The 15,876-nt window shown below is 30.7% G+C and overlaps 1 protein-coding gene across 1 annotated transcript in view; it reads right to left on the bottom strand.

Moving 5' to 3' along the window:
- NIPBL (NIPBL, cohesin loading factor) overlaps window positions 1–15,876 on the bottom strand; it is a 169,539-nt gene that overhangs the window by 74,161 nt on the left and 79,502 nt on the right. Inside the window, exons 7-8 of the mRNA XM_023524825.1 lie at window positions 12,352–12,981; window positions 4,831–6,453 (exon numbers count right to left, since the gene is read on the bottom strand). Of these exons, the coding sequence (XP_023380593.1) occupies window positions 4,831–6,453; window positions 12,352–12,981 (2,253 nt within the window). The remainder of the gene's footprint in view (window positions 1–4,830; window positions 6,454–12,351; window positions 12,982–15,876) is intronic.

The raw sequence follows: 15,876 nt of genomic DNA, 5'->3' as shown, positions 1-15,876 counted from the left end.
AGGTCAGCGCCCATAGCGCCCACTTTGTTCAAAGGTCAACTGTATATCGTATCATCTTATATTACATACTATTATGTTACATATACTGTATAGTATATAAATTGTATTGTATATTGTATGTAAACTCTAACATAGTGAACTCTCTCTTATTCTGAAAAAAGTTACTGAAATCCTCTCCTACAAGAACTTGATACAGATATTAAGATATGAATACCTACTTGATATTATGTTATACTATGATATATACTATGTATAGTACATATACTATAATTTTACTATATAACATAACATTAACTTACTGTTACTATAAAGTAATATATTAGCTATTTAATGTTATACTGTACCGTATAAGTAGATATTATCTTAATATTTATAACAGGGAATTGTAGGGGAGTTTCAATAACTTTAATTTAGAAGAGAGAATTCAGTATGTTAGAATAAGGACTATTTCTTCATAAATAAGGACTATTTCTTCTCAGAGTAAGTTCTCTGAGAACCATTTATCTTCTCAGCCCTCAATCATACTTATTCTACAGACAAGAAAACTGCTGGCTTAAGACGTAGAATGAAAACGAGAACATCACTAGCAAACTTTATTACATTTGATTTTCATGAAAACATTTCTACCTAATGAATCTCTTTAAGTCATTATTAATATCAATTACCTACTAAGCAAATTTTGGACCAAAAAAATTCCATGAATGGAAATCATGGACAAAAATTTTCAAAATATCACTCTAAAATCACACTTAAACACTAGCTAGGTAGATATTAAGCCAATTTCTGTAATAAATATTCTCCAAATATTTCCTAAAGATATTGCTGATAGTAAAGTTTTTACAGAAACTGAAAACTTGAGTTTTTTAGAAGTATTTTATAAAACTGACCAAATGAACCAAAATAAATTCCCATTGCAGCATTATTAAAGATTCTGAATATTGCAATCATATCTACCAAGAATTTCTCAACTTAGGAATTCATAAACCATGTCAAAAACTCGCTCTCAGAAATGGCGCTTTCTCACAAATTTACAGAAGGCTAGAGTCCTAAACATAATCCAACTAGACTGTTCAGTGCTACATAATGTATTTTAGTGATCGCCATTTGGCAGTGTAACTGCTACAGTAATAACTGAGATGAAATAACTGCTCCTATTAAGGACTGTAATCATTAGCTAATCAAATGAGCACTACAGTTTAAACACTGTTGACTATTAGAGCTGCTAGATGAGTACACATTCTCAGTGAAGACCATTTTCAGTAACTTTTACTCTTTAAAGACCGTGATTTCAAATAACAGATGGTATGAGTTATTTCTTGAAAGCAGTGACTGCAAGTGATGGAAAACGATATACTAGTTGAAAGGAAGTAGGGGGAGGAAGAAGAAAAAATTATTTCCTTGAGTATAAAGCTAAGCTATTTGAGACACTCTAAATTGTAAAAAATCAGAATCAAATTGTTAACATGTGTAATACCAATACTAAGCTACTAATATCAGGCATGTTAGTTGGTGATCATGCCAATCTTAAAGATCTCATAACTTTATTTTAATTTGGAGACATATTGTACATTAGGGTATATTAAGATAATATTGAATCAAAATCTTTTAACAATAAAGATATTATTTTTGCATTTAATATATTGATTGAAGTATACTTTAATAGAAGGTATTTCAAAAATTTAAAAGGTTTTACAAAGGTTATGTTCGTTCCTCACCCACATTCCCTCACTTGGCAAGGGAAAACCAAGGTGACAGTAAAAGACAGAAGCAGGATAAGAACAGAACTGATACCGAGCCAATCTTTTAACAGCTACAGAGCAATATAAAGGTAAAGGGTAAATTAAACAGACATGAATATGAGTAGGTCGCCTTTGGATCTTAATAAAAACTAGGTAGTTGACAGGGTGAACAGAGTTATTACAAAGTTTAGGAAACAGGAAACTGAAAATTATGTACCTCATGAGTTAGGGTCTTTTGGCGGAAACATAAAAGATGAAAACATAATTTTAATCTGTACCTAAAAACCTTATCTAAACATGGTGGCAACAGTTTCTATTTAATAAATAGGCATTTACTATGCTGCTATGTACTATACATTATGCTAGGTATTAGGGATATACATATATCCCCACAGAAATCAAATCAAATCTAACGCCACTTTACATTTAATATGGTCACACAAAAAGACAAAAATAAGTAACCTATACTAGGAGTCATAAATCTATACCCCTACCATTCAAACTTTACCAGCTTAAAGCATATTCAATGAATTTCAAGTTACCCTAAAGAATGAATATTTTAAATATGAACACCAGGTAAAATATTTAAAAGATGGAATTTTATGGCTTTCCATAAAAGAAAAACCAAGAATTTTGGCCCTAGGAATTAAACACAAAAGTATACCAGCAATATCCAGTCTACTTCCTTTACTTAGAAAAACACCAATATGTCAGAATAGGTGATTTTTTTATGACTTTCCAACAACAATCCCAAATAGTATGTACGAAAAAGGATCAGTAATCCACAACTGCACTATGCATGTAATTTTTAAAAATCCACAATTACGTAGCTCTGCCATTGCTAACTTAGCAGCAGAGATCTAAAATAAAACCAAAATACATTACTAAAAAATAATAGATATCAATTCTAAGGTATAAATAAAGCCAAAAATATCTACATGGGATCCCAAAATGAATCTAAGCATTTAAGTAATATCTTTGATTAAAAGGTCCACTTATTATAATTACAGATATATTAATATGTGTGTACATACATACATGCACATGCACACACACACCCTTCTCTAACAGGCAGACACACCCAGATAGTCTACTAAATTATTAACGAGAAGATATTAAGTATATATATTTGTGTTAAAAGCACATTTAGAGAAACATAGATTAGTACTAAAGTTTACATTCACAGACAATGAAATTATATGTGAAAAAAACACGGGAAATAATATAGTAGTTACTAATTATGAGCTATATTCATTTCTTGATGTTCAGTTGTAAAGATCCTTTGTTAAAAAAGAGCTTAGAAAGCAAGGCTAGCATAAGCTGACAGAGGGCAGGGGAGAAAAAGATGGTCTAGATCAAGGGGACAAGAGGGTACCACTTTCCATCTTTCCATCTGACTCTTCTAAAATTGTATAACTATACTCTGTAGTATATTTACATACCTGCTACTACCAAAATTTCAATGGAAATTTTGAAAGACAATCTTCATCTAGAAGAAAACACTTCTAGTGCTAGCCACTACATTCTAATAACCCTTTTACATAAACAAGTAATTCTAAAAAGATGCATGAATAATAAAAACCTTCTTAATTAAAGCTGAAGTCTTAGTTTTTTGTAGGTCTGACTGCTATAATTTAAAATCTGAAAGCTTCACTAAAAGTATAAATATTAGTAATTAAAAGGCATTTTTTTTTTCATTTTTGGAACACAAAACCGAATTAATAGTGAAAAGTAAATGTTTAATGAAGACCAAGAAAAAAAAATAGATGTCATGACAAGTCACTTTTTTGAATAGTTTTTAGTAGTAACACTTTTCAATAAGCTTTTTTTGATAGACAAAGTCTAACAGAATTTTTCAACAATAATCATTACATCTTCCATATCTCTTACACACTGCATTGCTATACAATATAACTTTCAGTGATGATGCAAATGTTCTCTATCTGCCTTAAGAAGGTAGCTGCTTGCCACATGTGGCAATTAAGAGAATTTTTTACTTTATTTCATTTAAACTAATTTCAATTTATATAGCCTAAAGAAGCTAGTGACTATCATACTAGGCAGCACAATTTTAGAGTTTCATATACTTATAAGTAACTATAAACCTAAGTTCTTAATGAACTTCTTCCACAGAATGAGAACTTAAAAATCAAATAAGCTTTCTCCTTTATTGCCTTAAGAACTATATCTCAGTCTATTTATATTGTGTGAGTTAAAAAAGTCTTGGCACATAGCATCATCCAATATATATAAATATATTAGTAGACAAAAGAATACAAAATTATATCTTCTGCAGAAAATGCCACTGTGTTTTCAGCATTTAAGACTTTCCTCACCTGGAAACAATACTACTCAAGTAACTGGAGAATTTAACTCAGCAACCATGTACGAAACAAACAAACAAAAAATAAAATCCCCCAAATCTCACAAACTAATGATTTAATCCAATTTGAGGTAAATACCATTCCCTATTACTTTTCCATAGAAAACAACAGAACTACATATTTTTTAAAAATTAAACATTTGCAACTAACTGCCTCCCTGGCAAAACAAATAATTTTCTAAGCTATATAAATTTAATCTATTCATCAATAATTAACTCAGAGATAAGTCTGTAAGAAAATAGGAGACATTTTATATTCTTAAAATAATTTATAACATTAACTTTGTATAACATATAGTTTAACTGAGATGTTAGAAATTAAAATTCAGTCATTTTATTACTTCATTATGGAACTGAATTATCTCTACAGCCAAAATAATTTTTCAGAAAGTTGTTAAATACATTCATTCTAATCACTTGATTAACAAGCGACTTTCAAAAATACCTAAAATAACTAAACAGCTAAAGAACTTATCTCTGTGTACAAGCAGTAAAAATTATGAATATAGTAAGTAGTTCAAGTAGGAATAGGAAAAAAAGAATTTTCATTGAGAACTTTTTATCTGTTACTGAAAACAATTCACTGTTGTTTTATATAAGTGTTATATTTTCATTTAGTTGTGTTTCAATTTTTGTATATTTCCTTTTTTATCCTTAGTAATCTTAAAACTTAAAGGAAAACTGATTAGAATACAAATGACATCTTACCTTTATTTGACTTTGACGGTTTATTCTTGATAGGTTTAAGGGAACTTCTTGACTTATCCTCTCTATCTTTAATAAGTTTCTGAACATCATCCAAAGACAGTTTTTGCAGGACAACTACAGGCTTAGCTCCTTTATTTAGATCTTCAACTAATCCCATTTTTTCTACTTTGTCTTTCTGCTCTCCTTTCATTTCCATTTTCTTTGTCTCCTGAGTAATATTGCCATCTTTATCCCTCTTGATTTTTGGAATGACAAAATTTTTCAATGCACCAGACCTGCCCCCCAACAAATAACTTGGGAATTCTGCCTTATTATCAGGATGCGCTTTATTACTGTCTACTTTACTCTTGTTACCCTCTGTCCTTTTGTCATCTTTGCTATTTGGTGATTTGAAACCAGGTTTATCAGGTCTTGATTTATTAGAGTCTCCTTGTTTAACACGAGGACTGTCAGGTCTTGATTTTTGCTCCCCAGAAGATGGTCTTTCCCTCGAGTCCCCTGATTCATGTCTGTGTTTTCTTTCTAGTTTATCAGATTTTGAACCATCAGATTTAATACCATGTTCATTTCTACTAGAGGATCTCAATGTTTCTGGTCTTCGAACCCTAGACTGATCCCCCCGATGTCGCTCTGATTCACTTCTGTCATCTGATTTTTGTTTACTATCATGGTCACGTCTTAGAGACTCAGAAATAGATCGCCCATCAGGTCTCTGCTTTAAGGCTTCGGCTCGTTCTGATTTTAACCGAGGTGAATCAGATTTAATATCTTGTTTGTGTTTAGACACGTCAGGTTTTTTCTCTGTTGATGGCTTTCCAGAATCCCTCCTATTTTCATGCCTGTGTTTTGGTGTTTCAGGCCGACCTTCATTTTTTTGCTTTGGAGTTTCAGGTCGGCCCTCACCTTTCTGCTTTGGAGTTTCAGGCCGCCCATCACCCTTTTGTTTTGGGGTTTCAGGACGCCCATCACTCTTTTGTTTTGGAGTTTCAGGTCGGCTTTCACCCTTTTGCTTTGGGGTTTCGGGTCTTGACTTTGTTTCTAACCTGCCATTATTTTGTTTGTTTTCATTTGGTTTTGTGTCAGGCAGTCTATTTTCGTTCTGTTTATGCTCGGCTGTGGTGCTCTCATTGTGTTTGGATTCCATAGTTCTGCTCTCATTCTGCTTAGTTTCTTCTGTTTGTGTCTCAATTTTAGTTTCTGACTTACTTTCACTTGATTTTGTCTCCGCCAATCTGTTTTCATTTGGTTTAGATTCTGCCAATTTACTTTCATTTTGTTTCAATTCACTCTTTGAAAGCTCAGGATCAGACTTTTTTTTAGGAGTCTCAGGATGGTTTTCTGGTGTGGATTTAAGATTTCCAATAATATCTTCCTGAAGAACAGAAATAGGTGCATCATTACACTGTTTGATTTCTTCAGGCTTTTTTATGGAGTCTGAATCCTGAGTTACAGAAGCCTGAGAGTCCACTCTTCCTGCCTGATGAAGATCAATGCTAACCATTAATGCTGGCCTTGACCCATTTCCCGTAGAACCCGTCTCCTGAGAAGCTGGTCTATTACCTCCTGTAGCACCCCCAGCCTCCTGTGGGTAAGAATCTTGTTTTCTTTTTTTCAAAGGCTTATCTGAAATTTAAAGATAAATATTCAGTATCAGTAATAGACATATATTCTTATCTTATTAAAAAATCATATGGACTTTGACTATATTTTATAGTCACAGCATTTTTTAAATCTGGTGAATGCAAATGTCAATATGCATATATAAAATAGTAGGCACTAATAACATAATAACCAACATAAAAATCTTTTAAACCACAGTTTGAGAAATACTCATGCTTGCTGCACCTCAATAAATATTAGCCACTATAGTAAAAAGAATTTAATAGCATACTTGAGAATATAAATAAGCCCAAGAATATAAAATAAATGGAACTTATAATACATTAAACACAAACATATATTTATGTTTGTAGAAGTGAAGGAAAAACCAAATTCTTCATATATGAATAAGGCGACCAGTTATAAATCATGTATTCTTATTTAAGATCATTTTAACCGCAAACCAAAAACTATAAAGAGCTCCAAAGCTGCCAACATACTAAACAGGAAATGTAAACTTTACTATATATAAGAAAAGTATGGAAAAGAATAAAACCTGAAAACAGAAACCATGCCACTGGAAAAAAAGGTAAATGAGGAGAGTAAGAAAAAAAATTTAATAGTTTATTATTAACCTCTGGTTCAAGATTCAAGTTCTTCAAGGTGTCAATAGCACAAACGGAATTTAAAAGCTAACACACACAAGTATATTTAAAATAAGTTAACATTATAAGTATAAAATGAGAAGCACCTAAGGACTTTTTAGATAAATTCTGTCTTAAGCAACTTCCACTGAAGAAAAATGCTTTAGCTCTTCAACATTAACTTCTAGAGGTCTATATATTGGCCTTCTTAAGAAATTATTTACAATATTCTGAAATGTAAAGATAAACACAAACACAAATCCACCACCACGATAAAATGTCAAGGTACTTTTAACAACTATGTATTTCTCTGCATGATTCCATTTGACTTAAGAGGCTACTAGGTCATTTTCTACAAATTGAATCTCTAATTAGCTCTTGAGAATAGTTATATTACCTTGAGGAATGCCCGCTTTAATATTTACTTGCTGAATTGTTTGGCTATGTTCTGAGTCATTTAAAATCATTTTTACAGGAGATTCTATTACAGTATTTATTCTATCTAGATTCTATTATAGTATTTATTAATGTGATGTAATATCATTTAAGGGAAATAGTATAGCAAAGATAAGAGTCAAACTGACCACTAAAAAAAGCCCCTTATTATTATGGAATCAAATTCCGAAAATTTTTTTTCCAGATTTAAATCTAATCAAATATCATATGAAAATTTACTTCAGATACTTTGTAGAACTAAGTTATTCTGCTTCTATAGTTATTCAGAAGACAAATCTATTATCACATATACTCCACTTGTAAAACAACTACGTGATGATGATGATGATGATGATAATGACGTATATTATCATTAGATTGTTTTCACTAGTTAAAACTAACCTGGTAAAAACTTATATGAAGCTTTTTACATCAGCACCTAAGGAAAAAAGCACTCAGAATAGTACATTTATGTTTAGGGAATTTTATTTTTGAATGTTCTGCCACACAAAATAACCTTTATATCTTGCCATAGGGCACACCAAATAATTATTACCTCATAAACAAGATGCTTTATCACTTACACTTATCCCTTAAACTTTTATCACAAGAACCTAGAAATTTAAATAGTATAATCTAAGTTTTTAAATATTTTTTTAATTAAATATGCTATGTGAAAGTCATTAAAATGGTAACCTAAGCATACTTAGGAACTATAATGACATAGATCTCAGGGATCTGAACATTTCTCTTAAGAAATCTACTGCTTATTCTTCCATTAATATGAGCAATCTATCTTTTACAAAAACATTAAAATATCTCGAAGGCTAAATTTTAAAGGATTATAAAATACTTAAGAGTTTACATAGATCATTAACCTCATTCCAATTTACGTTAAATTGGAACGGAAATTTAGCAAACAGTTTGATGACAAAAAAATTATCATGTTTGATTTAGTTATCTTAAACTATAGATACTATGATTACTTACAATAAAAACTTATGAAAGCATTTACATGAGACTAATTGAGAAAGATAATTTTTTACACTATGCATTAAATATTGCTAAATAAAAAGTTTTAATTTTTCAACTATTGAAAAGTACTTCACTTCTGTAAAACCCAGAAAAATTCCATTACTGCTGCAAGAATTCTTGGATATAAGACAAAGGTTCTGATTCACTTGATCTGATTCAGTTCCACTATGAACTTATTCCTGTAAAGTGGCTCTGAATCTGCACAGTTCATTTCACTTTTGTCTATTCACTTTTGACATCAGTCTTTATCACATCATAACCTTTACCTAATGATGGAAATCCATCTCTATGAAGAATAACTTTAATATTTGAGACACATTACCATTAAGTTCTCTTTAGCACTGGGAATCATAAGATTAGCTATCAGAATGCATATATTCCCAAAGAAAATGCATACAAAAAGATGTCATAATTTTAAAACAACACTGCTATCCTGGTGCTAATATTTTGAAAATAAAATCCAGCCCTTAGAGAAATTCTGAACTTTATTATGCTTAAAAGAAACAAAGTATATCACTTGCTTAAATCTACTACAAGTAATAACTGAAAACACTTAAAGTAGAAAATGCCACAACAGTACACACAGTAGACAATTACGAAAAATAAAAACATCCCACCTCTAAACCACAGCACAGGCTAAGTGGCTAACTGTTCTATCCTGTTCAAACTCTAGTCTCTTATTCTAAATGATAGGTAATAATTTACTTCTATAGGGGTTACAGTGCAAGAATATTGTAACATTATAAAAAATATTAGTGTAGCTAGGCCATTCCTTATACTTGCTGATATGGAAAGTGGACCTTGGGAAAAGATGAAATAGGCAAAGATGAACAAATAAACCCATTCTTTGATAAAAGAAAGCAGGAATTTTCAGCACATTGAAGGAGATATTAATGTCTATGATAGGTTATTCCAGAAGCAAAGATGAATAGCCTTTAAAAATTAATTTATGTAATCACAGATGTTAAAATATGAGCAAAAGACTGAGAAAAAGGTCTTTTAGGAATATTATTATTATAAAATATTAGGTTATAGAGAGTTAACCTATCAGTGTATATAAAACTATTCGAAGAAGGGAGAACAGGCCAAAGGGACATAAATAGCAGCCAGAAAATGTGTCTTCTACGTGTGGAACAAAGGTACATTAGGTTCGACCACAGTGTAGGTAAAATACTTTTTAAGAGTACTCTATCCCTTTTCTCAAATTCTATAATTATTAAACAACCATGTTTCTTGTCTTTTCTCCTAAGTATAGATTTTTTTTATTTCTAGTCTTGAAAGGAATGCTTCTCTCATACAAATGAATGTATTAAGAAACAAGCTCAGACTCTAGAGCAGAGCTCTCAGTAAAACCATGCAGACCAGACAAGCAGTCTTGCTTGCCCCATACCACAACCAATACAATAGTTAGAAAAAAATTCTCAGTGCCAAATTTTAGAGTACAGTAAATACTAATTTTATAACTTAGTCCTATAATGTAGTGGTTACAAGTGATAAATTTATTTCAAAGAAGTATTTCATCTCTCGAGGGCTGAATAAAAACTACCACTTCAGAAAATTTTGCTATTATTTATGACCTCACCTACAATCTTGGAGCAATATACCAAACATTACATCTTTCCAAAATCGCAAGATGACTGCTTATGTATAAAACACTATCTAATCACACAATGCAGAAACTGAATACAAAATGACAAGGCTCAAATCAAAGATGTTATGTTAGGTGGTACCTAAATTCCAAAAGTTTTCAAATTAAGCCATAAAATAATAGGAACATGACTTTCAGAAAATAAGTTAGAAATGACACCACTAATATGAGGTCAGCAAAATCAGCAATGCTAATAAATTTGGAAAAATACACATTAAATTCACACTAAATTGAACTAAAACTCAGATAGCTCTAATAAACATTTTCTCCTTTAATCCTTGTAGCACCAGATACCTCTGTAAGTCAGTTTACAGAGCTCAAAATTCAAAGTCAGCTCTGCACATCCAACTTTTCAATGATATCTGCTATAGTCATCCCATCATAAATTATAGAGAAAATCAATTTGATAATTAAAAGCAAAATATATATTACAAGTTTTGGAAAGAACAGTATGCTGTTTGTCAATTTTATTATTTTTTCCCAATGAAAAGTCAGTAGTCTAAAATAAGTTTGGTAATACACAATTAGCCCTATTTACTAATTCTTATTTTCATTCAGTTTTTAAAGGTAAAAATTCTGGTTTCAACAAATATGATACAATAAAAGTTCAGGAAAGTTAAAAAAAAACAAAAGTTCACCATTTCTAACCATTATAAAAATCATTTAAAAAATTATGCTCCTTTCTAAAAACACAATTTTCCAAAACATAGCTTAAAATGTCATGCAAAAATTCAGTCAAGGCAACTAATAATTTTTGGTCAAGAAATTAAAATTTTATATGTTTCTTGCAAAACTGTAATAGGATTCAGGATAATTAACATTATCAAGAGAAGCTGAATTATACACTTTTATTTATTAGAGGTTAGAGGAGGAGATACATTTTGGAGCCCACATAGTATACTTATTTCCTGAATCCCACACCACTAGGCAAAGAGAAAAGAACAAGCAACATTTTACTTTATCCTTAATGCCAATGATTTACTAGTTAAAAAAAAAAAAAATCTCAGTTCCCTAGCCAATAAAATGAAGACTTCTAGCAATTTCTTTGCATCTATAAATGATTTATACATTTAGCAAACATTATAGTACAATTAGCAAATATAGGCTTTTTTTCCAATAATGTTTAAAAAAGTCATCAAGATACACAGGAAATATAATACAAATCTTCAGCATGTTTCTTAGCATAGGAACAATGATCTAGAAATGGTCCTCTCACATATGACAAAATCATATATAAAAATGACTTGTACCCAACATCAGGTTTTATTTTATAAAGAAAATATGAGAACTGTATATCAATATAGAATATTTAACCATAAAATTAAATTATAGAGTACACTTTGGTTTGGACAGTCAAGTATATGTATGCATCTGTAAAGACAGCAAATTTATAAGTTATATTACGAATTTCAATCACTGACTCATCAGTCTCTCTTAAAATAATCAAGAACTTAATAAGGGGCTATTTTCATCTGATTATAATTATTTATAAAGCATGAAAAAAGCCCACAAACTCATAGTCTTGAAACTCCATCCTAATATACTAGTCCGACAAAAGGGAACACTTAACTGTAATCACCAACAAAAGATCCTTGATCCTTAATGTTTGCTATTTAATATTAACTTAAAATTCCTTCCATAATGTTTTTACTAAAAAAAAATAAAAATAAAAAAAATAAAAATCACATTATTAAGAGATGGTAGGATTAAAAATCAAGTGAAAAATCTAATCGTATATTAAGCATATACACAAACTTTTCTTAAATGTACCAATTCAAAATAATTCTATAGCAGTTAACCTTATTTTGGCAGGAAAAAAGGCAAAGATACAAAACTATATTAATATAATTTGTGGAAAATGTGTGCGATGTAGAAATACTAAGTTTCACTTAAGTAGATAAACACAGATAAAATCACTTTGTACATAACAGGTGATGAACCTAGGATACAGAATTATCAAATCTCATATAGTTGTTTCAGGTAAAAAATAAATTTAAAAATTTAATTTCTGAGGTATGAGGCATTAGTAATAAAAATGTAACTGAGAGACATAAAGAATTATAAAATATAATGAGGAAAAAAGAGTAACTTAACAAAACTTTGACATTATAATTACATATTTACCCAGAGTATGAAATGGCAGTAATGAGATTACTTTACCTTTATCTTGAACTTCTTTTGAAAAGCGCTCCCTTTCAATAGCTGATTCTCTCTCTATTCGCTCAATTTCAGCTAATGCATCCAATTCCACTTCATCATATATAGGTCCCTGTTGTGATACCTGTTGCTGATTCTGTACCACAGAAGTCTGGGGCTGTTTTGTAGCAACTGAAGTGTTCTGTTGTAAAACAGGCACTTGATTTGCTGGAAGGAATGCTGTTTGTTCTTGCTGCGACAAACACTGAGCAGCATTTAGTGGGCGGTTTACATCCTGTGGAGTAATGGGTGTTTTTGAAGTCTGTCCTGGGTACTGCACATTAAAAGGAATATCATTTTCTGAAACATTGCTATTTTCCATACCAGAAAGCATATCTTCTTGCTGGTCCATGTCTGAAGACCTTACACGAGAAAGTCTTAATGTAAGTTTAGTGGAGTCCTTGGATGGAGAACTAATGATATCATACATTGCAGCTTTCTCACTCTGGTCTTTTTCATCCTTGCCTAATTTCATTTTCTTTTGCTTCTTTTGTTTTCTTTCTGGAGAATCTAGCAAGATATCTGGTGGAACATCTCGAGGTGATGAACAAGGTAGAGATTGAGATGGTAGGATTAAAGGTGGTCTTGATCCTAGAAAAACAATTCAAAAGACAGAAATGAACAATTGTGCTAGGTTTACATTTTCTTATACTACAGAAATATTAAGTAAATGACAATATAGTAATGATAGAAAAAAATATTAAGAAATTATCTAATCCAATCTACTTACTTATTTATAAAATACAAAAAGAAAGCCTAAAGATTTGTACCACATGGTCTTTTAGTTTGCTGGTAGATGATCCAGGTTTGAATAAAGTATGAGTATCACCTCTAGACAAGTATTATTTCTATTTCTGTTCCTATAAAATATAAATTCTTAGCTTAAAAACTGCAAAACATTGTTTTGAACAACGATACAATACAAATACTCTGGGCATGATGATCTCTACTCTTTCACTGGTTATCTAGGAAAACTGACATATCTAAAGTAAAAGTAAGTCTGTTAAATTAAGAAAAACAAATTAATCCTAGAGACTACATTCATATGAATACTTATGTGTATAAGAAAAAGAATGTGGGAAAAATTACAATTAGAATTTCATTTACTTCGCAAACTGGTGGTAACATATTGATTTATAATACGTTTACATGGTCTTCTCTTTCTCCCTCCACTTACCATCATTTACATACTCTCTTCAGCTTGCAAATCCTCCTTTTATTAGAAAAATATACAAGTCCAGCAAATTTCAAAGCTCAATAAAATATCTTCAGCCCAGATTCCATTAAATTAACAAATGCTATATGATACAAGTGTTTTTAAAAAGCTAATCAAATATAAAAATTCTCCTAGTTAACAAGCTGTTAAATGAGAAAAAATAGCATCAATATGCTTCAGAAATAAATGCGTAACTATATCTGAATAATGTAGACAATATATTTCTTATCATTAGATTACTTACTAAAATTAAAAAAACCATAGGAAATTAAAATCTGTTAAGATGAAACCTAGACTTACTTGTCTTAAATTAAGGTTTTAGTGTTTAATATTAAATACATAAATATGTGTAATTTTCTCATAAATCTGTACTTTCAATTAGCAATGTTAATATGTTTGAAGTATAATATATAAAAATTTCTATTGGATAAAGTTTGATAAAGATGTTATGGAGCAATTTACTCAAACGTTAGTTTGAAGTCATATTTAATAAATAGTGTTTTTAGAGGAAGCTTATATGGGACATTGAAAATGAAACTAACACTGTCGGACCATTTACTTTGTATTGGAGCTTATGCAAGGTACTTTGCACATCACTTCATTTAATTGATTAACAACAATATTGACGTGTATTTTGTTATCACTATTTTGCAGAAAGAACTGGAAGCTCATAGAGGTTAAGAAATTTGCCCAAGGTTATATAGCTGGCAAACCTGAAAAAAAATTAAACCCAGATCTATCTAATGTCTGGATTATAATACACTATATTACCTTTGTACCTAAAATTGATGAGGCAAATTATATATTTTTGAACTTCAAATTGCAACAATTCACCTAGAAATCAAATTGAATTAGACCAATGATTCATTCAACCTTTAAAGCTAGTTGAAACACAGTTTATGAACATAGAGATTCTGATGAATAATGTGTTCGTGAGGTAGTCTATTCTAAAGTTCTCTCTTTCTATCTAAAGTTATCCATCCATCCATCCATCCATCCATCCATCCATCCATCCATCCATCCATCGATCCATCCATCCACCTATCCACCCACCCACCCTCCCTCAAGAGTTAGAGGGAAATAGTGCCAGTTATCTAGATCAATCAGATAAAGTAACTATCCCATTGTTATTCCTCTCTGGCAGTCTAAATAACTTCTCATCCTGATAATACTTGTGAGCTATGTACCTAACTTTGATGCCTAACCTACCGAAAGAGTTACTCTGGAATTTGCTCTCTTTCAAAAGCTGAAAATTTACAGACTTACAGAATTCAAATTGCTCATAAAAGTTCAACTTTTATCTCATAAAGAATGTTCCTGATTAAAAAGTTGTAATAGAACCTGTGAAAAAATATCTTTACAATAAGAGGCAGACCAGTCCATGTTTTAGATGACTATAATTAGAAACAGTCATGAATAGAAAAAACTTATTATCAGCTATATCATAATTAGTTACAAGTTAATTCTTTAAAGTGGAGTACAATATTCTCTTCCAATGAACTGATAATTCAAATGATCATACTTAAAGTATTTTTTAAAAACAGCCCAAACCTAACTTAAATTAACAATTTTGTAAATCTATTATACAACAGCAGACCATACAAAGTTCTTTGGTAATTCGAAGATAAAATAAAAAATGCCTGTCCGTAAGACAGTACAGGATGTTATTAAACAAATATATAAACTAATGTCTTGAGGAGAGTAGCAGAGAGTCTATGGAAGATCACCCATTATCTTGGAACCTGAAGAACTGATAGGATTTTAACAAGCATAAATGAAACTATATGTAAGAGATTTAGGGAGGTAACAGAACAGGCCAGATTTTGATAAATGACTACATAAAAGGTGAGAAGACTTTAAGATGATTCAGGACTGGAATAGCATTAGGACAAATAGGATTGGCAGAAAAAACAGTGAGAACAATTTTCAACATGAATTTGAAATGCCAGCTAGTTATGAGGAAGTTTTGTCTGGAAATGAAAAATTATAACTTGGGAGATAAGACTAGAGCCAAAGATATTGATTTGAGAGTCCCATGCACAAAAGTAATCAATATGCTATTACCAAAACTGAGTAAAATAGCTAAGAAGAAAAAAGTACAATGGAAGATAAGTTTAATGACAGAAATCTTGAGAAATGAGAAAGCAGAGAGAAGCGCTAATATAAGAAAAAAATCAGTGAAAGAATTAGGAGGAAAACAGATATATTCCATATAAGATTTTTTGGGGGAGAAGGGAGAGAATGAAGAAAGCTGATCAATAATTTCAAATGTT

This window comes from Pteropus vampyrus, unplaced genomic scaffold, assembly GCF_000151845.1.
Source record: "Pteropus vampyrus isolate Shadow unplaced genomic scaffold, Pvam_2.0 Scaffold498, whole genome shotgun sequence".
Classification (NCBI taxonomy): Eukaryota; Metazoa; Chordata; class Mammalia; order Chiroptera; family Pteropodidae; genus Pteropus; species Pteropus vampyrus.
Note: the sequence above shows the minus strand (reverse complement) of the source record. Positions and strands in the feature narration are given on the sequence as shown.